The sequence below is a fragment of the Babylonia areolata genome, chromosome 32, assembly GCF_041734735.1.
Source record: "Babylonia areolata isolate BAREFJ2019XMU chromosome 32, ASM4173473v1, whole genome shotgun sequence".
NCBI classification, from domain to species: domain Eukaryota; kingdom Metazoa; phylum Mollusca; class Gastropoda; order Neogastropoda; family Buccinidae; genus Babylonia; species Babylonia areolata.
In genome coordinates this window covers 10,423,601-10,446,021 of record NC_134907.1, presented here as the reverse complement: position 1 = coordinate 10,446,021, position 22,421 = coordinate 10,423,601, and the positions used below count along the sequence as shown (strand labels likewise).

The 22,421-nt window shown below is 41.8% G+C and overlaps 1 protein-coding gene and 1 long non-coding RNA gene across 2 annotated transcripts in view; one reads left to right on the top strand and one right to left on the bottom strand.

The window, feature by feature from the left end:
* LOC143276458 (uncharacterized) overlaps positions 1–22,421 on the bottom strand; it is a 471,243-nt gene that overhangs the window by 338,818 nt on the left and 110,004 nt on the right. The window lies entirely within an intron of this gene.
* Positions 1–22,421, top strand: part of LOC143276389 (cytoplasmic dynein 2 intermediate chain 1-like) — an 87,706-nt gene that overhangs the window by 55,411 nt on the left and 9,874 nt on the right. Inside the window, exons 21-32 of the mRNA XM_076580877.1 lie at positions 480–606; positions 1,478–1,554; positions 2,533–2,609; positions 3,728–3,803; positions 6,533–6,641; positions 9,542–9,614; positions 11,476–11,504; positions 13,357–13,421; positions 13,861–13,979; positions 14,808–14,892; positions 18,913–18,979; positions 22,110–22,168. Of these exons, the coding sequence (XP_076436992.1) occupies positions 480–606; positions 1,478–1,554; positions 2,533–2,609; positions 3,728–3,803; positions 6,533–6,641; positions 9,542–9,614; positions 11,476–11,504; positions 13,357–13,421; positions 13,861–13,979; positions 14,808–14,892; positions 18,913–18,979; positions 22,110–22,168 (963 nt within the window). The remainder of the gene's footprint in view (positions 1–479; positions 607–1,477; positions 1,555–2,532; positions 2,610–3,727; positions 3,804–6,532; positions 6,642–9,541; positions 9,615–11,475; positions 11,505–13,356; positions 13,422–13,860; positions 13,980–14,807; positions 14,893–18,912; positions 18,980–22,109; positions 22,169–22,421) is intronic.

Below are 22,421 nucleotides of genomic sequence, written 5' to 3'. Positions count from 1 at the left end.
CGCTGGATCTTGTGCAGAGACAAATCAAAGCGCTTTCGCACCAGTCATTCACACGCATCCATAACTCTAAAACTGTAGAAACTAAAGACAAGGAAGGGCAGGCAAGGGAGGCTATTTTGGGAAGAGGTGGGTTTTAAGGCCAGGCTTGAAAGAGCTGAGTGTAGAGACTTGACGAAGCAAAAGAGGAAGCTCATTCCAATCGCAAGGTCCAGAGACCAAGAAAGAACGGCGGCCAACAGTCGAGTGTTTGAATCTGGGTATGCGTAAAGAAGAGTGGATCCGAAGCCGATCGTAGTGAGCGAGATGGAGTGTAGAGGTGAAGGCAGCCGCAGAGATAGGAAGGGGCAGTTTTGTGAATGCATCTTTCACATAGAGTGCTGATCTTGTACTTTATTCGGTGTGAGACAGGGAGCCAGTACAATACAGTACAATCCATTGCAGTGCAATACCATACAACACAACACAACCGATGCGTGCAGGCGATGGTGGTTCTGATGGAGGAGGAGAGAAGCAGTGAGGAGGGAGGGGCGCAGACAAGGGAGAAAACCTCCCACATCAGCGTCAGCGATGGCTTCTCCCAGCTGGGTTGTCCCCCTTACCTGGCAGGTGAGCTCTCTCTCTCAGTCGGGAGGACCTTGCAGTTGGCCGATAGACTGGTAATGGCTTTCAGTTGTGATGCTACGATGCTACTTTCTTTTTCTTTTTTTTTTTCCATCATCTGCGCAGTTTCAGAGGCATTACTCCCACACCGCTCATTTAGATTCCCCCATAACGCAGCCACTCCTGAGTTCGTCCGTCACAGTTCCAGCGTCGGCAGTCCGCAGGGAGTCCATCGATGTTAGGTCGCCAGGAGGCCACACACCAGAGGAGACCCTGCACTGCTGTTGAGTCACTTCGGTAGTGTTCAGTGGTGCCTGTTCTGATTTAACATGCTTAGGACACCACCTACTAAGCCCCCTGCTAACAACAATGATGGCTTTGTCGCGGAGCCAGACTGAGTGAGTGTCCCTCCCAGAGTGGAGATCGCCATCACAAGTGGAGTGTGTTTCTGTGAGGTTTATAGTGATGATTGTTGCAGTTTTGATGAGGTTTTAATGATGATTATTGTGGTGTGTGTGTGTGGCAGGTCGACTGGTGGAGCGAGTGTGTTTCTGTGGGGTTTATAGTGATGGTTATTGCGGTGTTTTGACGAGGTTTATAATGATGATTATTGTGGTGTTTTGACGAGGTTTTAATGATGATTATTGCGGTGTTTTGATGAGGTTTTAATGATGATTATTGCGGTGTTTTGATGAGGTTTTAATGATGATTATTGTGGTGTTTTAGTGACGTTTATAAAGATGATTATTGCGGTGGTTTAGTGACGTTTATAAAGATGATTATTGCGGTGGTTTAGTGACGTTTATAATGATGATTATTGCGGTGGTTTTAGTGACGTTTATAATGATGATTATTGCGGTGTGTGTGTGTGTGGCAGGTCGGCAGGTGGAACGTGTGTGTTTCTGCCCCATGGAGCCCAACATGTTTCTCAGTCTGCACAGCAAACCACAGGAGGTGGTGATGATACCCCCAAGGACTACTTTTCCGACCTTTCTGTCTTTCTTTCTTTCTTTCTTCCTACTTTTCTTTCTTTGTTTCTTTCTTCCTTCTTTCCTTTTCGTTCTCTCTTTCTTTCTTAATCTGTTTTCTTTCTTTCTTCCTGCCTTTCTTTCTTTTTTTTTTTTTGCCTTTCTTCCTTTTTGTTCTCTTTCTTTCTTTAGTCATTTTTTTTCCTTTCTTTCTTTCATCCTTTCGTTCTTTCTTTCTTTCTTTCCTTCTGCCTTTCTTTCTTTCCCTCTTTCTTCTATTCTTTCTTCCTTTCTTTCTCTCTTTCTTTCTTCCTTTCTTTCTTCCTTTCTTTCCTCCTTCCCTTCAATATTTCTTTCTCTCATCCTTCCTACATTCCTTTTTTTTACTTCTTCCTGCCTTTCTTTCCCTCTTCCTTTCTTTCTTTCATTATTTCTCTCTTTCTTCCTTCCTTTCTTTCTTTTTCTTTCTTCCTTCCTTTCTTCCTTCCTTTCATCATTTCTTTCTCTCATCTATCCTACCTTTCTTTCTTTATTTCTTCCAGCCTTTCTGTCTTTCTTTCTTCCTTCCTTCCTTTCTTTCTTTCTTTCTTTCTTTCTTTCTTCCTTTCATTATTTCTTTCTCTCATCCTACATTTCTTTCTTTATTTCTTCCTCCCTTTCTTTCTTTTTTCTTTTCTTTCTTACTTCCCTCATTTCTTTCATTCTTTCTGTATTTCTTTCAATCTTTTTTCTTTTTTTTTTCTTCTTTTTTTGTTTTTGTTTACTCATTCCTTTTTCTTCAGTTCTTGTATACTTTCTTTTTTCTTTCTTTCTTCCTTTCTCCCTTTCTTTCTGTCTATCGTCATTTATTTTCTTTCTTTCTTTCTTTCTTATCTTATCTTTCATTCTTTCTTTTCACTCGTTCATGACTTTGTATCTTGTGGGTATTTTTTTCAGATTTATATTTGATTTCCTTTTTCTATAGAATGCACCAGAGAACGCCCTTAGCGGTCATGGAATACTCTGTGTATGGAGTACGAAAGAAACAGCGTCTCCACAAAAGTAAGTTTGAAATTGGGTTCTTAACCCTTTGAGCCCTGAGTTCCTGAGCAATTTTAACCCTTCTGCCTGAGCTCCTGAGCCAAAATTTGCAAATAATTGGTATTTAATGTGTCACGGCAGATATAAAAAGAGTGCCTTGACCACCGCTTTACCGGTGGTAGAGAAAAATGACATAATGCCTAGCCACCAGTTGAAATCGATCTTTTTTATCCAAAGCACATGCACAAAACACAGTGAAAAGGCGCGGCCATGTTGGCACTACGTTCGCTAATGTCAGAATGTTACGGTGTTTCTGATTGGCTCTTCAGTATAAGTCAACCAATAGCAAAACACCACAAGTGTTTACGCACCGCTCAACCGGTGGCTAGGCATTATGTCATTTTTCTCTACCACCGGTAAAGCAGTGGTCAGGGCTCAAAGGGTTAACTGTTGTTGTTGGTTGTGGTGGGGTTTTTTTGTAGTTTGTGTTTGATCTTATTGGTGCCTCTTCCTGATACCACAACCGCATGATTCATTATGTCGGTCAAGATTAAAAGTTAACTCTTTTGCTGCCATGGGTGACTTAAGTCGATCAGACATATTACCGCCACAGGTGACTTTAGTCAGCATAAAGGGGTCATGTTAATCAAAAGGACCATTTTTCACATTGTAACAAACCTTGACAGAGGCAGTCGGTTTCTTCCGCTCAATAGAACAGTAACGAACTTTCAGACCAAGTTTTAACTCTCTCCATACGAACGGCGAAAGAGTGGACGTTAACAGCGTTTCACCCCAATTACCATCATCAAAATATTGCAAGCGGAAGGCTCTTATACTGAAGAGGCGAATGTTGACAAAGAATACCACAATTCTGCGACGGAGCTAGCTAAAGGTTGGGTCATTCAGACACCCACTGGACATCCGAGGGATCTGTGTAGAGGAGAAGAGAGGACTGGCCATACTGAGTGAGTTAAGCAAACAAATCCAGTCTTATTTTTCATTCTCAGTTTATAAGTGTACAAAAAAAGCCAGGTTTATTTTTTTCCTCCAGTATTTTTGTGTTTTCTTGTTGTGGAATACGTTTGGTAATCTGTTGTCTTTATCGTTGCCGTCATCATCATTGTCGTTATCATTTTCAGGGTTCTCACCTGTCTGAGTCAACCCACCTGTGCCTGCTTCAGTCCCAGTCGGGCTGCACTGGTCATCGCTGGCATGGTACGTTTTTTTTTTTTTTCTCTCATCTCTCTCTCTCCTCCTGGGAGGAAGGTGGCAGAACGGCTTAAGACGCTCAGCTGCCGATACAGAGAGTCCGTGAGGGTGTGGGTTCGAATCCCACTCTCGCCCTTTCTCCCAGGTTTGACTGGAAAATCAAACTGAGCGTCTTGTCTTTCGTTTGAGACGATAAAACCGAGAGTCCCGTGTGCAGCACGCACTTGGCGCACTGTAAAAGAACTCACGGCGGCATTGGTGGTGTCCTCTGGCACATTTATTTGTATTTGTATTTCTTTTTATCACAACAGATTTCTCTGCTCTCCCCTGGGAGAGTGCATCGCTACACTACAACGCCACCCATTTTTTTGTATTTTTTACTGCGTACTGTTTTTATTTCTTTTTCCTATCGAAGTGGATTTTTCTACATAAATTTGCCAGGAACAACCCTTTTGTTGCCGTGGGTTCTTTTACGTGCGCTAAGTGCATGCTAGCACACGGGACCTCGGTTTATCGTCTCCTCCGAATGACTAGCGTCCAGACCACCACTCCAGGTCTAGTGGAGGGGGAGAAAATATCGGCGGCTGAGCCGTGATTCGAACCAGCGCGCTCAGATTCTCTCGCTTCCTAGGCGGACGCGTTACCTCTAGGCCATCACTCCACTTATGTCACAAGGAAATCCACTCTGATAGGTACACAAATATATAAGCATGTACTCAAGGCCTAGCAGATGTGGTGTAGCGTATATGGATTTGTCCGAATGCAGTAATGCCTCCTTGAGAAAGTGAAACTGAAACTGAAAAATAAAACGGTTTACCCTTTGTTTACGTAATTTTTTATTGTTCAACAGTACACGGGATCAGAATACAAACAACAAGAGAGGCAAGGCCTTCAAGATTCACTTGTGATAAATTAAGTCCCCTAGCATTAATTACAGAGTAATTTCCCTTTTTTACTATCTGCACCAAAACGTTTGCAAAATAAATAAAAATTCCATGCTTAGCAAAAGAAGTTCCTGTTTGAACAAAAAAATGATAATAATGACTCCTCTTGTTGTTGTGTCAGAATAAGAGGTCAAAGTGCCAAGTTTAGAGAATACAAAAAATATAAATATAACAGTAAATGCAGTTTGCATATAATTAGGCTTCTTTTTTTTATTTTTTTGTGCCCATCCCAGAGGTGCAATATTGTTTTAAACAAGATGACTGGAAAGAACTGAATTTTTCCTATTTTTATGCCAAATTTGGTGTCAACTGACAAAGTATTTGCAGAGAAAATATCAATGTTAAAGTTTACCATGGACACACAGACACACGGACACACACACACACAGACAACCGAACACTGGGTTAAAACATAGACTCACTTTGTTTACACAAGTGAGTCAAAAACAAAAGAGAGTCAACAAGCTTAAAGCTGATACTGTGCTCATGCATGACAGTTGATGAACCATATTATCAGTTATATCAGGTTTTCCTATTCAGCCCTACATTATAATTATTTGTCAATGCTGGCAATGGTGTTCTAATCACTGCGGTCAAAATCCACCCGCAAGGTGAATGTGCAATGCTGACAGCGTGCTCAACACAACATTAACTCACTCCGGATGATGGAACGTTATAGCGGTTTCGACAATTGAAAATTTTTCCACACTTTCCTCATGGGAAAGCATAAAAATTGCATCTACACTGGGCTTTGCGAACGTGTCAAGGGTCAAATGGAAAGTTTTTCCGTGAGGTTCCATAACTATACACTTGCTGGCCAGCCATTGACCTTGGTACCCCACATGACAAGCTAATCTGCATACGTATCGAAAATGGCATGGCAGGCGATACAAGTGGAAATTTTTTAAGCAAACTAGATCACGGCAGCAGATTTTTACTGCTGCTGAAGTGATTGAAATACTTCAAACTGAAGGTTTCGACATCGACGAGGATGATGAAGATGATGAATAAAGTATCTGCTGTGAAGAAAGCTACCAGCAAGAAGGTACTGACTCAGCTTCTGAGGGCTGTGAATAGAGGGAGAGGGGTGGGCGTACACACGACGTGAAGAGAGGGGTTAGTGGGTCAAGTACAGCGAGTTTCATTCAGTTACTTTGTGTTTTGTATTTTTTGTAATTTTTTTCCTAACCCTAACAAGTAGGTTGTCTGCAGGGGAAAGCAAGGGAGAAAACTATTTGTCCGGAATGAGTTAACATTTCTTTGTTGAAGCGTGTTGCTCTTGATAACCGAAACAAGAATCCAAAAGGAAACAAACATTGTCAGGGTTGGTTTTTTTTCTGTGAGCAGGATTTGTTTGGTTTCTTTTGTTGTTTTTTGTTGTTGTAATAATACCAGTTGGAGAGAATTCAGTTAGTCTGAAATTTAACAGTGCTCTATACTTTTCGAGGAATGAATTTTGTTTGTCTTCTCTGCTGCTTAACCTATTCAACCCTGACAACAGTGATAGCTTAGTCGCGGAGCCAGATTGAGCGGGTGTTCCCCTTAAGAGTTGAGATCGCCACCATGTCCTTCCAACAACAGTCCCCTTTGAACCTGCCGACAGTGAAGACCTTGTCAGGACTGACCCCAAAGACGGAAGTGGAGAAGGGGGTTGGAAATGAGGTCACCATGAGAGCAGGGCATGAAAGGCCGTAGAACTTGGGAGTTTGTGTAGTGTGTGTGTGTGTGTGTGTGTCTGCTCTATATTATTACATTCTGTTCTTTTTTTCTTTTTTTTTCCTTCGCTGGCAGCACGATGGCAGCGTAATGCTGTGGGACCTGAGAGAGTCGTCGGCTCTTCACCGCTCCGTTGTCGTGGGTGACCAGGAGATCACCACTCGCTTCCCTACCTACAACACAGGTAAAGACAGACTGAGGCAGAGACAGTTAAAACAGAGAAAGAGAGAGAGAGAACACAGGTAACGGGGCTGCCTGCAGAGATGCCAACTGTTACGATTTCGCCGTATTTTGTTACGCTCGTCAAAAGAGGAAGCTAGACAGGGATACAGAGGGGAGGTAACCTACTTCCGGGAGGTTATCGGCCGTAGCTACTTTCGTTTTCTCCGCATAGGCGGATAGTAGTTTGCACAGGACAGGAATCAGACTCCCTGCTGGAGTCTGCACTAGTGGGTCATGGTAAGTATGTTAGATAAACGTAATTTTAGGAAAAAAAATTCTTTTGATCCAACGTTACGCCAACGTCAAAATTGTTCCGACTAGTTAATTTTCAACTACATAGCATGGTCACATGCTTTCCTGTCGTAACATTATGAAGATGCTCTAGACCTATCGATCACGAGGCCAGGGCAGTTACTACTAACCTTGGTCTCATGTGATGATGCTCAGCGAATCGAGTGCGTGTTTCCATTGAAACAACATTGACTGGACCTTCTTCTTCTGCGTTCACTTGTATGCACACAAGTGGGCTTTTACGTGTATGACCGTTTTTACGCCGCCATGTAGGCAGCCATACTCCGTTTTTGGGGGTGTGCATGCTGGGTATGTTCTTGTTTCCATAACCCACCGAACGCTGACATGGATTACAGGATTTTTAACATGCATATTTGATCTTCTGCTTGCATATACACACGAAGGGGGTTCAGGCACTAGTAGGTCTGCACATATGTTGACCTGGGAGATCGTAAAAATCTCCACCCTTTACCCACCAGGCGCCGTCACCGTGGTTCAAACCCGGGACCCACAGATCAAAATTCCAACGCTTTAACCATTCGGCTATGGCGCCCGTCATTGACTGGACCAGTCAGCTTAATCGTAGCAGTTACACCGTGTTGCAGGTTGACCCAAGTGTTTGTATGCTTTGTGGATGAAATGTACGTTTGCTGATGTGGTTCGGAGTCCGAGTGTTCCGGCAAAATTTCCTGATTGTTCCTGCGAACATTTGACAGGGGTTGGCATCTAAGGAGCCAAGGTTTCTTGGCTTGCTTTTTAAAAAACAAGAGAGGCAAGGCCTTCAAGACTCACTTGTGATAAATTACATCCCCTAGCATTAATTACAGAGTAATTTCCCTTTTTTACTATCCGCACCAAAACGTTTGCAAAATAAATAAAACTTCCATGCTTAGCAAAAGAAGTTCCTGTTTGAACAAAAAATGATAATAATGACTCCTCTTGTTGTTGTGTCAGAATAAGAGGTCAAAGTGCCAAGTTTAGAGAATACAAAAAATATTAATATAACAGTAAATGCAGTTTGCATATAATTAGGCTTCTTTTTTATTTTTTTGTGCCCATCCCAGAGGTGCAATATTGTTTTAAACAAGATGACTGGAAAGAACTGAATTTTTCCTATTTTTATGCCAAATTTGGTGTCAACTGACAAAGTATTTGCAGAGAAAATGTCAATGTTAAAGTTTACCACGGACACACACACACACACACACACACACACACAGACAACCGAACACCGGGTTAAAACATAGACTCACTTTGTTTACACAAGTGAGTCAAAAAGCACATTGTGTGTTGGGTTACACTGCTGGTCAGCATCTGCTCAGCAGATTTGGTGTAGCATATTGTGAATTTGTCTGAACACAGTGATGCCTCCTTGAGAAACTGATACTGAAACCTCCACTTACCTAGAGAAATGCGCAGTGCAGATGCCATTTATTATTTGTATTTGTATTTCTTTTTATCACAACAGATTTCTCTGTGTGAAATTCGGGCTGCTCTCTCCAGGGAGAGCGCGTCGCCATACTACAGCGCCACCCATTTTTTTGGTATTTTTTCCTGTGTGCAGTTTATTTGTTTTTCCTATTGAAGTGGATTTTTCTACAGAATTTTGCCAGGAACAACCCTTTTGTTGCCGTGGGTTCTTTTACGTTCGCTAAGTGCATGCTGCACACGGGACCTCGGTTTATCGTCTCATCTGAATGACTAGCGTCCAGACCACCACTCAAGGTCTAGTGGAGGGGGAGAAAATTTCAGGGGCTTTGCCGTGATTCGAACCAGCGCGCTCAGATTCTCTCGCTTCCTAGGCGGACGCGTTACCTCCAGGCCATCACTCCATAATAATTATCATTATTATTGTTGCTGTTGTTGTTATCTTTATTATCATCATTATAAGTAGTAGTTGTAGTAAATCTACTGGTAATACTGATCTTGTAACCGCTGATCTGAACGTAGATCAAACGTAGACGGGCGCAATAGCCGAGTGGTTAAAGCGTTGGACTTTCAATCTGAGGGTCCTGGGTTCGAATCACGGTGATGGCGCCTGGTGGGTAAAGGGTGGAGATTTTTCCAATCTCCCAGGTCAACATATGTGCAGACCTGCTAGTGCCTGAACCCCCTTCGTTTGTATATGCACGCAGAAGATCAAATACACAAGTTAAAGATCCAGTAATCCATGTCAGCGTTCGGTGGGTTATGGAAACAAGAACATACCCAGCATGCACACCCCGGAAAATGGAGCATGGCTGGGTAAATAAACAAAACAGTTATGCACGTAAAATGTTAAATGTGACATGTTTGTCTGAGTGTGTAGGTGTGTGTGCCTAAAATCTGATTGAATGACACAGGAAACGAATGATGAGCGCCCAATGGCAGCCGTCAGTCGGCTCTACCCAGGTAGGCAGCCTATTGTGTAAATGACTCCATGTGTATAAAGCACTTAGAGCTTGGTCTCTGTCAGAGGATAGGTGCTATATAAGTATCTATATCAGTCAATCAATCAATCAAAGGTTAGATTGAATTCCAAGCAGGAAAGTGAAAGTCACAAAAAGTGCTTTCTGTTTTTTCCCCCTTCAGCGGGTGTTCTGGACAAGGAGAATCACCACAGCCCAGTCACCGCCATTACCGCCGTCCACCCCACTGTCATTAGGTAAGGTCAAGGTCGATGTGACCTTTTCAGGGGTCAAGGTCACAGTTTGAATCATGACTGGGGAGGTGTGTTCAAGGTTCGAATGTTGGTGTCTTGTTGTTTGTTGTTGCTTTGTTGGGTTTTTTTGTTTGTTTGTTTGTTTATTGGGTTTTGTTGGGATTTTCTGCTTGCGTGTGCACACGTGAAGGGGGTTCAGGCACTAAGCAGGTCTGCGCATATGTTAACCTGAGAGATTGGAAAAATCTCCACCCTTTACCCACCAGGCGCCGTCACCGAGATTCGAACCCAGGGACCCTCAGATTGAAAGTCCAACGGTTTTAACCACTTGGCTATACCATCCGTCCTTTTTCTTCTAATTCTCATGTTCCTTCTTTCTTTTTCTTTTTTTTTTCATTTCCTTTTCCTCCAGTCGTCATCTTTGTCTTTCCACTGTCTTCTTCTTTCTTTATCATCTTTCCTTTTGTTTTTCTTTATTTTTCTCTTTCTTCTCATATTTGTATTTGTATTTCTTTTTATCACAACAGATTTCTCTGTGTGAAATTCGGGCTGCTCTCCACAGGGAGAGCGCATCGCTATACTACAGCGCCACCTATTTTTTGTATTTTTTTCTGTGTGCATTTTTTTTTTTTTTTTTTCCTATCGAAGTGGATTTTTCCACAGAATTTTGCCAGGAACAACCCTTTTGTTGCCGTGGGTTCTTTTACGTGCGCTAAGTGCATGCTAGCACACGGGACTTCGGTTTATCGTCTCATCCGAATGACTAGCGTCCAGACCACCACTCAAGGTCTAGTGGAGGGGGGAGAAAATATCGGCGGCTGAGCCGTGATTCGAACCAGCGCACTTATTCTCTTGCTTCCTAGGCGGACGCGTTACCTCTAGGCCACCACTCCACATTATTGTCTTCATTGGTTGTTTTTTCCTTCATGAAGTCACCTGGTTTTTCTCTTCCTTTATGGCAGAGAAATTGGAAGGGTGTTCTTAGTGCTGATTAGCTCACAACACACTTATTGGTCTATTTCTGTTTTCTGCGGCCTTTACGGCAAAGAAATTGAAAGGGTGTTACTAGCGTTGGTTAGTTGTGGCACTTTTGTTGGTCTGTTTTTTGGGTTTTTTTAAATTTTTTTCTGTGTCCTTTTTGGCAAAGGAATTGGAAGGGTGTTGTTCGTGTCAATAAGTGTACGACACACGTATCGGTCTATTTCTGTTTTCTGTGTCCTTTATGGCAAAGGAATGGAAAGGGTGTTACGAGTGTCGGTCAGTTTATGACACACTTATCGGTCTATTTCTGTTTCTCTGTGTCCTTTATGGCAAAGGAATGGAAAGGGTGTTATTAGTGTTGAATACTTTATAGCACACTTAATGGTCTGTTTCTGTTTTCTGTGTTTTGTGGCAAAGAGATTGAAAGGGTATTACGACGGGCGCAATAGCCGACTGGTTAAAGCATTGAACTTTCGATCTGAGGGTCCCGGGTTCAAATCTCTGTGACGGCACCTGGTGGGTAAAGGGTGGAGATTTTTCAACATACGTGCAGACCTGCTTAGTGCCTAAACCCCATTCATGTGTATACGGCAAGCAGAAGATCAAACACGCACGTTAACAATCCTATGACCCATGTCAGCGTTTGGTTGGTTATGGAAACAAGAACATACCCAGCATGCAAACCCCCAGAAAACGGAGTATGGCTGCCTACATGGCAGGGTAAAAAAACGATCATACACATAAAAGCCCACACGTGTACATGCAAGCGAACGTGGGAGTTGCAGCCCACGAACGCAGGAGAAGAAGAAGAAGAAGAAAGGGTGTTACTAGTGTCGATTAGTGTACGGCATGTTGGTCTATTCCTGTTTTGTGCTCTGTGCAGGAAAACGCCAGAGGATGCTGTTGTGGCAGGTAAAGTGTTCTTCTTTCTTCTTTTGTGTTTGGTTTCGTTTTTGTTTTTGTTTATTTTTTTTCTTTAGTTTGAGGGGGGGTGAGGGGGGGGGGACGCATAAGTTGGTGTGCGTCGGTGAGTGTGTGTGTGTGTGTGTGTGTTTGGGGGGGAGGGAGGGGGGGACACATAGTTCTTTAGTTTGAGATATGTTCACAGGTTGGTTTGTCTGCGGTATGTCTGAGTTCCCGTCCTCTGTGACTCTTGTCATTTTACGTGTTTCATTGAAAAACGAAGAAGTACAAAAAGTACATGAAAATTGTTCTCATCGCCATCATTATTATTGTTGTTAGTATTAGTAGCAGTAGTAGTAGTTGTGTTGTTATTGTTGTTGTTGTTGTGTTGCTGTTATTACTGTTGTTGTTGTTGTTGTTATCATTGTTATTACTGCTGTTGTTGTTGTCATTGTTATTGCTGCTGTTGTTGTTGTTGTCATTGTTATTGCTGCTGTTGTTGTTGTCATTGTTATTGCTGCTGTTGTTGTTGTTGTTATTGTTACTGCTGTTGTTGTTGTTGTTATTGCTGCTGTTGTTGTTGTTGTTTTTGTTGTCATTGTTATTGCTGTTGTTGTTGTCATTGTTATTGCTGCTGTTGCTGTTGTTGTTGTCATTGTTATTGCTGCTGTTGTTGTTGTTATTGCTGCTGTTGTTGTTGTTGTCATTGTTATTGCTGCTGTTGCTATTGTTGTTGTTGTCATTGTTATTGCTGCTGTTGCTGTTGTTGTTGTTGTTGTCATTGTTATTGCTGCTGTTGTTGTTGTTGTCATTGTTATTGCTGCTGTTGCTATTGTTGTTGTTGTTGTTGTTATCATTGTTATTGCTGCTGTTGCTGTTGTTGTTGTTGTTGTCATTGTTATTGCTGTTGTTGTTGTTGTTGTCATTGTTATTGCTGCTGTTGTTGTTGTTGTTGTTGTCATTGTTATTGCTGCTGTTGTTGTTGTTGTCATTGTTATTGCTGCTGTTGTTGTTGTTATTGCTGCTGTTGTTGTTGTTGTCATTGTTATTGCTGTTGTTGTTGTCATTGTTATTGCTGCTGTTGCTGTTGTTGTTGTCATTGTTATTGCTGCTGTTGTTGTTGTTATTGCTGCTGTTGTTGTTGTTGTCATTGTTATTGCTGCTGTTGCTATTGTTGTTGTTGTCATTGTTATTGCTGCTGTTGCTGTTGTTGTTGTTGTTGTCATTGTTATTGCTGCTGTTGTTGTTGTTGTCATTGTTATTGCTGCTGTTGCTGTTGTTGTTGTTGTCATTGTTATTGCTGTTGTTGTTGTTGTCATTGTTATTGCTGCTGTTGTTGTTGTTGTTGTCATTGTTATTGCTGCTGTTGTTGTTGTTGTTGTCGTTGTTATTACTGCTGTTGTTGTTGTTAATGACAATGATGTTGTTGCTGCTGTTAGTAGTAGTAGAAGGAGTATTGTTGTTGTTGTATTTGTCAAGTGTTGATTCGTTTTGTAGCACTGTTTATTGTTTTGTTCACACCCCTCTCTCCAGTGTGTGTGTGTGTGTGTGTGTGTGTGTGTGTGTGTGTGTGTGTTGTCTGTGACTGAACTTTCTGTGTGTAATGTGTGTGTGTGTGTTTGTGTGTGTGGGTGTGTGTATGTGTTTATGTATGTATGAATGTGTGCGTGTGTGTGTGTTGAACGATTTATTGATTTCTTCTTCTTTTTTTTTTTTTGTGTCCATCTTCTGTAGCTGAATACAGAATCCATCAGCTCTTGTTGTCATTGTTTTTTTGGTGTTGTTGTTTTCTTTTTTTGGTTTTATGGTTTATTTTTATTTTTATTTGTTTTGTTGTGTTTTTTTTACCCCCTGCATACAGATACTGAAGCAAGTCTTTCATTCCAACTGGCGTCTGTGGAAGAGGCAGCCACCGTTAATTTGTGGGTGAGTTGGAGTGCGTGTCTGTGTGTGTGAGTGGTGGGGTGTGTGGGGAGGGGGGGTCGGTGTGCGTCGGTGAGTGTGTGTGTGTGTTTGGGGGAGGGGGGGGGGGGCTGAGGGGGGGACGCATAACTTGGTGTGCATCGGTGAGTGTGTGTGTGTGTGTGTTTGGGGGTGGTGGTGAGTGGGGGACGCATAAGTTGGTGTGCGTCGGTGAGTGTGTGTGTGTGTTTGGGGGTGGTGGTGAGTGGGGGACGCATGAGTTGGTTGGTGTGTGTCGGTGAGTGTGTGGGGGAGAGGGTGATGAGTGTGTCACATGTTGCCTGTTTCTCCAGTGCTGTGTGTGTGTGTGTGTGTCTGTGTTGTGTGTGTCTGTGTGTGTGTTGTGTGTGTGTTGTGTGTGTGTGTGTTGTGTGTGTGTGTGTGTGTGTGTGTGCACGTACAGGTGGTGACGGAGATTCCCTCCCCAGACATGGCGGGGTCAGAGGTCGACCTGGGTCTGGCGCCAGGAGGTCGGGTCAAGCTGTTGCGAAGTTCTGCCATTGTTCTGGACAACCCTAACAAGTCAGTGTTAATGTGTGGCTCAGTGTGTGTGTGTGTGTGTGTGTCTTTGGGCGAGGTGTTTAGGGGTGTTAGTATGTGGGTGTGTTTGTCTCTCTGTGTGTGTTTGGGGAGGGGGGGGGGGGTGTTAAGGTGTGTGTGTGTTGGGGGGGCGTCTTTGTGTGTGCGTGTGTTTGGGGAGGGGGGGGGTGAGAGGAGGTGCTTAGGGGTGTGTGGGTGTGTTTGTTTGTGTGTGTGGGTGTGTTTGTCTCTGTTTGTGTGTTTGGGGAGGGGGGGAGGTGCTTAGGGGAGTGTGGATGTGTTTGTCTGTGGGTGTGTTTGTCTCTGTGTGTTTGGGGAGGGGGGGAGGTGCTTAGGGGTGTGTTTGTCTGTGTGTGTGGGTGTGTTTGTCTCTGTTTGTGTGTTTGGGGAGGGGGGGGTAGGTGCTTAGGGGTGTGTTTGTCTGTGTGTGTGGGTGTGTTTGTCTCTGTTTGTGTGTTTGGGGAGGGGGGGGAGGTGCTTAGGGGTGTGTGGGTGTGTTTGTCTGTGTGGGGTGGGTTTGGGGGGGTGTTTGTCTGTGTGTGTGGGGGGGGGGTGGGGGGGGGGTGGGGAGGGTATATGGTGAGGGGAGGGGACTGTTTGTTGATGTGTGTGTTTGTGTGGGGGTGTTTGTTTCTTTGTGCGTGTGTGTGTGACTTTGTGTGTATGTATGTGTGTGCAACTGTATTTTGTTTGTGTGTGTGTAGGTGTGTGCGTTTTTCATACAGAAACTTGGAGATGAAAGAGTTAAAGGCTGAAAGCATCACTGGACAGTGTGTGTGTGTGTGTGTGACTTTTTTTTTTGATGGGCAGGCTGGTCAGCTCTGGGGCCCTGAAGGCTGTGGACATCCAGCTGAGTCCTTCTGACCTGAATCATTTCTTTGTGGCCACGGACCTGGTGAGTCACCTGCTGATTTCCGCCGTATTATGATAATAATAATAATGATAGTAATGATGATCTTCTTCTTCTTCTTCTTCTGCGTTCACTCGTATGCACACGAGTGGGCTTTTACGTGTATGACCGTTTTTACCCCGCCATGTAGGCAGCCATACTCCGCTTTCGGGGGTGTGCATGCTGGGTATGTTCTTGTTTCCATAACCCACCAAACGCTGACATGTATTACAGGATCTTTAACGTGCGTATTTGATCTTCTGCTTGTCATATACACACGAAGGGGGTTCAGGCACTAGCAGGTCTGCACATATGTTGACCTGGGAGATCAGAAAAACCTCCACCCTTTACCCACCAGGTGCCGTCACCGTGATTCGAACCTGGGACCCTCAGATTGACAGTCCAACGCTTTAACCACTCGGCTATTGCGCCCATCAGTAATGATGATGATATGTACATGTCTGGTGAGTCACCTGCTGATTTCCGCCGTATTATGATAATAATAATAATGATAGTAATGATGATGATATGTACAGGTCTGGTGAATCACCTGCTGATTTCCGCCGTATTATGATAATAATAATAATAATGATAGTAATGCTGATGATATGTACGGGTCTGATGAGTCCTGCTGATTTCCGCCGTATTATGATAATAATGATGATAGTAATGATGATGATATGTACAGGTCTGGTGAGTCACCTGCTGATTTCTGCCGTATTATGATAATAATGATGATAGTAATGATGATGATATGTACATGTCTGGTGAGTCTTGCTGCTTTCAGCCATATTATAATAATGATGATTGTAATGATGATGATATCAAGTCAAATCAAATCAAATCAAAAACACTTTATTGATCCACATGGAAATTAAGTTGTGCAATCACAGGCCCGTTGTAAACACTAGCATAAAATCATCATGCGCTAACATAAGAAGAGATAAAAACTAGTCAAATAAGAATTCCCAATAGCTGACGATAGACTAACACCCCCTCCGCACACACACATACTCATGTTTAAGACAATAGGGTATTGCACAATATTTACAAATGAAAACATCCGACAAAAAAAAGGGTATATATTACTAAAAATGACATGCGTGCACGCACGCACACACACACACACACAAACACACACACACACACGCACATGTGCGCACACACATTAAGACCATAAGGTATTGTACAACAATACATTAATAAAAACATCAAAGGGAATAAATCATATATGTAAGTAAAATACACACGCACACACACACACACACACACACACACACACACACACTCACACACACACATACACATGGATGTAGGCACGCATGCATGCACATAACATATGTCACGCCAATAAAATTAGTACATTAACATTAAGATACATGAAATCCAAGTAAAATAAGAAAATATTTAAAATTCACTTCCGATCACACATTCAGAGAAATAATAATAATGATTGTAATGATTGATATGTACGGATCTGGTGAGTCGTGCTGATTTCCACCATATGATAATGACAATAATAGTGATGACGATGATGATATCGTAATACTAATGTCTATAATAGTAATGAAAATAAAGATGATGATGATGATACGTACAATTCTGGTGAGCTCTGTTACTTTTCCACCGTATGATAATGGTGATGATCGTAATGATAATTAATATCATAATGATGATGATTATAATATCTACAGATCTGGTTAGTCCTGTTGCTTTGCGCCATATGATAATGATGATGACTGTAAGAATAATACTGTTGATGATAACAATAATAATAATGATGATGATGGTGATGATGATGATGATGATGATAATGATAATAATGATGACGATGATGATGGATGATGATGATGACGACGATGATGATGATAATAATGATGATGATTTGATAATAATGATAACTGTAAGAATAATACTGTTGATGATAACAGTAATAATAATGATGATGATGGTGATGATGATATGTACAGATCCGGTAAGTTCTGTTGCTTTCCACCATATAATGACGATGATGATCACGATGACAACAATGATGATGACGATGATGACGACGACGATGATGATGACGATGATGATAACAATGATGATGATGATATGTACAGACTGGTGAATGTTGTAACTTTCCACCATATAAGAAGAAGGATCATGATCATGATCATGATGATATCATAAAAACAATAATATCTATAAGAATGATAATGATGATAATAGTAATGACAATGATGATGGTGATAATGGCAACAGTAATACTAATAGTGATGATAAATACAACAATAATGATGATGATAATGATAATAATAATAACAATGATAAGAATGATAATAACAAGCAGTGGAGTGTTGGCCTAGAGGTAACGCGTCCGCCTAGGAAGCGAGAGAATCTGAGCGCGCTGGTTCAAATCACGGCTCAGCCGCCGATATTTTCTCCCCCTCCACTAGACCTTGAGTGGTGGTCTGGACGCTAGTCATTCGGATGAGACAATAAACCGAGGTCCCATGTGCTAGCATGCACTTAGCGCACGTAAAAGAACCCATGGCAACAAAAGGGTTGTTCTTGGCAAAATTCTGCAGAAAAACCCACTTTGATATGAAAAACAAAACAAAAAAAACTGCATGCAGGAAAAAAAAAAAGGGGGGGGGGGGGGCGCTGTAGTGTAGAGACGTGCCCTCCCTGGGGGAGAGCAGCCTGAATTTCACACAGAGAAATCTGCTGTGATAAAAAGAAATAGAATACAGTACAATACAACAATAATGATCATAATGATGATGATAGTAATGATAAGATACAGAGTGATGATAACAACCGTTCATAATGCACTGTGACTATCCCTAAATTATGGATCTTATTTTCGTTGTGTTTATTTATGATTTTTTTGTGGCACTAGCAGTATTTTCGCTTGCTTTTTTTTGTGTTGTTCCCGCTTGTGTTTATTTCATAACCTACAGTATCGACAGCTTTTCTGTAGTATCAGTATGTGTTCCGGTACCGGAAATAAGTGCGGCTTATAAGCCAGTGCGGCTTATGTGTGTAAATTTCAATTTTTTCCAAAATTTAGTGGGTGCGGCTTATGTACCAGTGCGCTCAATAGAGGAACTAATTAGTGGAACTGTTCGACCCTAACATGTAATATGTCGTCTTGATTACATTACGAAACCTTAATTTGATGAGAAAGAGTGAGAGACAGTGTGAGTGTGAGTGAGTGGGCAGGGGAATGAGGTGGGGGGAATTATAATGGGCATTTGTGTGCATGCATGGATGTATGTAGGGAGAGGGTGGGGGAGACACGCATGTGAGTATGTGTGTGTGCATTAGAATTTTTTTTTTGAGATAATGATGTTAATGAAATTTGGGAAATTGATTTGTAAAATATGTTCTTTTTAAATCATACCTTCCCTCAAATCAGAATTTCCCTTGTGTTGCTCAGTTCATATTTTATTCAAATGGTTGCGAAAATGTCAGTACAACAAACAGTTAATCTGACAATAAATGGTTTCAGTCAGTCAGGAGGAGGAGGAATTTTTGTTTAATGTCCCGTCACACATATCGGTGATTGAAGACATTTTGTTAAAGTATTTATGAATACATCTGAGTATTATCGGTTAGAAGGGGTGGGAGATGTGGATGAATGGAGGGTTGGGGGAAACTGGGCAAATGAGGGTAAAAATGTGGGTGAAATTTGGAAGAAAAACAAAACAAACAAACAAAAAAAAAAACCCTCTAAATACAATTACAGGAAATTACTTAAAGGACTTTGTAAAAAGAGAAGTCATTAAACTGACAAGCGAAACAACTGATAATGAATGCAAAAAGTCAAAAACATCAGCGTTCTCAGTCACTTGTGAAGACACACTTTCGTGTACAAAAGGCTTCATCAAGCTACAGTGAAAAATTATATGCTCAGTTGTCAGGTTACTAAAGCATAGTCAGTCAGTCAGCGCTCAACAGACCGAACTTTACGGTTACTTCAGGAACAGGGGGCAGGGAGCAAGGACAGTTAACTAAACTTCCTCTTCCTTTGGTTTCCAGGGTCAGATCATCCATGGAGTCCGGTTTGGCTCCCGTGTGTTCCCTCGTGCGTACCGCCCAGAGATAGGTAAGTGTGATAATGATGCTGTTGTAAGGTAGGTGTGATAATGATGCTGTTGGAAGGTAGTTATAATAGTGACGTTGTTGTAAGGTAGTTATAATAACGATCTGTTGGAAGGTAAGTGTGATAATCGTTGTTGTAAGGTAGTTATGATAATGATGCTGTTGGAAGGTAGGTGTGATAATGATGCTGTTGGAAGGTAGTTATGATAATGATGCTGTTGGAAGGTAGGTGTGATAATGATGCTGTTGCAAGGTAGTTGTAATGATCTGTTGGAAGGTAAGTGTGATAATGATGCTGTTGTAAGGTAGTTATGATAATGATGCTGTTGGAAGGTAAGTGTGATAATGATGCTGTTGGAAGGTAGGTGTGATAATGATGCTGTTGGAAGGTAGGTGTGATAATGATGCTGTTGGAAGGTAGGTGTGATAATGATGCTGTTGGAAGGTAGGTGTGATAATGATGCTGTTGGAAGGTAGTTATAATAATGATGCTGTTGGAAGGTAGTTATAATAATGACGTTGTTGTAAGGTAGTTATAATAATGATGCTGTTGGAAGGTAGTTATAATAATGACGTTGTTGGAAGGTAGTTATAATAATGATGCTGTTGGAAGGTAGGTGTGATAATGATGCTGTTGGAAGGTAGTTATAATAATGATGTTGTTGGAAGGTAGTTATAATAATGATGCTGTTGGAAGGTAGGTGTGATAATGATGCTGTTGGAAGGTAAGTGTGATAATGATGCTGTTGGAAGGTAGTTATAATAATGATGCTGTTGGAAGGTAGGTGTGATAATGATGCTGTTGGAAGGTAGGTGTGATAATGATGCTGTTGGAAGGTAGGTGTGATAATGATGCTGTTGGAAGGTAAGTGTGATAATGATGCTGTTGGAAGGTAGGTGTGATAATGATGCTGTTGGAAGGTAGGTGTGATAATGATGTCGTTGTTGTGAGGTAGGTGTAACAATAATGTTGTTGTTGTTGTGAGGTAGGTGTGATGATTGTATAGTATTGTATTGTATTTCTCTTTTTATCACAACAGCAGATTTCTCTGTGTGAAATTCGGGCTGCTCTCCCCAGGGAGAGCACGTCGCTACACTACAGCGCCACCCTTTTTTTTTTTTTTTCTTTTTTTCCCTGTGTGCAGTTTTATTTGTTTTTCCTATCGAAGTTTTTCCTTTCGTTGCCATGGGTTCTTTCACGTGCGCTAAGTGCATGCTGCGCACAGGACCTCAGTTTATCGTCTCATCCGAATGATTAGCATCCAAACCACTACTCAAGGTCTAGTGGAGGGGGAGAAAATATCGCCTGCTGAGCCGTGATTTGAACCAGCACGCTCGGATTCTCTCGCTTCCTAGGCAGTTGCATTACCTCTAGGCTGTCACTCCACTTACGGGGATTCTTTCTTCTTCATCTGCGTTCACTCATATGCACACGAGTGGGCTTTTACGTGTATGACCATTTTTACCCCGCCATGTAGGCAGCCATACTCTGTTTTCGGGGGGGTGCATGCTGGGTATGTTCTTGTTTCCATAACCCACCAAACGCTGACATGGATTACAGGATCTTTAACGTGTGTATTTGATCGTCTGCTTGCATATACACACGAAGGGGGTTCAGGCACTAGCAGGTCTGCACATATGTTGACCTGGGAGATTGTAAAAATCTCCACCCTTTACCCACCAGGCGCCGTCACCGTGATTCGAACCCAGGACCCTCAGATTGACAGTCCAACGCTTTAACCACTGGGCTATTGCGCCCGTCGTCTTACGGGGATAAGTCCTGAGGCTAAGCAATCTTAGCGCAGCTGGGATTTGCTCTTACAGTCCATCACCAGTCCCCATGTTTTCTTCTTTTCTTTTTTTTTTCTTTTTTTCTATTTTCCCATTTTTATAACACATGGACAATTGACATGAAGATATAAATGAATAAATACATATATTGGGAAAAGAGAAAAGACAAATCTGACAAAAACATAGTAACAATAGGAAAATAAAACAAAAACAAACAACAATATTTAAAAAAAACAAAAAAACACACATATAATTGATATACACATATAACATTCTAAGTAAAAACAACTGAGAATGTTTGAATAAGTCATTTTAAATAAGTCTTCAAAAAAAAAAAAGTAATAGATATCCATATCCCTACATATCAACTTGCACCATTTTTTCAACATCTAACTTAGTTGTGTTTTATTTCCATACATGGTTTGAAATATTGTTTTTATACGTTGTTTCTAATTAAAGGTAAGTATGGCAACCATTTTATTTTGAAGCTGTGTGTTTCACATGCGATCTTAGCGTTATATTCTTCGATTTTGTATCTTGAAACAATGTAATGTTCAAAAGCGTGAATATTTGGAAGGCGTCCCCATGTTTTCTAACGACTACGAATGTCTTTGCTTGAAGCAGCTAACAGTATCTTTCTCATTTTAGTTGATCTCTTTTTTTTTGCCATCGCTCCACTTACAGGGGTAAGTGCTAAGGCTAAGCAATCTTAGCGCAGCTGGGATTTGCTCTTAGAGTCCATCACCAGTCCCCATGTTTTCTAATAACGACTACGAATGTTTTTTGCTTGAAGCAGCTAACAGTATCTTTCTCATTTTAGTTGATCTCTTTTTTGCCATCGCTCCACTTATGGGGTAAGTGCTGAGGCTAAGCAATCTTAGCGCAGCTGGGATTTGCTCTTACAGTCCATCACCAGTCCCCATGTTTTCTAATAACGACTACGAATGTTTTTTGCTTGAAGCAGCTAACAGTGTCTTTCTCTTCTTCTTCTTCTTCTTCTGTGTTCACTCGTATGCACACGAGTGGGCTTTTACGTGTATGACCGTTTTTACCCCGCCATGTAGGCAGCCATACTCCGTTTTCGGGGGGGTGCATGCTGGGTATGTTCTTGTTTCCATAACCCACCGAACGCAGGCACTAGCAGGTCTGCACATACGTTGACCTGGGAGATCGTAAAAATCTCCACCCTTCACCCACCAGGCGCCGTCACCGTGATTCGAACCCGGGACCCTCAGATTGACAGTCCAACGCTTTAACCACTCGGCTATTGCGCCCGTCAAAGTGTCTTTCTCATTTTGGTTGATCTCTTTTTTTCTTTTTTTTTCTTCTTCTTTTTTTTTCAGAGTCTCCGAAGCTCATCACCTGTCTTGACTTTTCTCCGTTCGGTGAACCATATTTTCTGGTGAGTTGTTCATGCGTGTGTGTGTGTTGGATGTGTATGTGTCGAGAGGTGTATGTATGTATGTATCCGGATCATCATCATCAGAATCATATTTATTTGTCTTCCAAACCGTGTGAATGGTTTATAGACGCAACCCAAAAAAAAAAAATTTTAAAAAAAGGAAAAAAAACAACAACAAAAATTCCAAAAAAACCCCACACAACTAAACTAAATGTAAGGTGTTCTAATCGAAACATGTCGTGTTCTTTGAAAC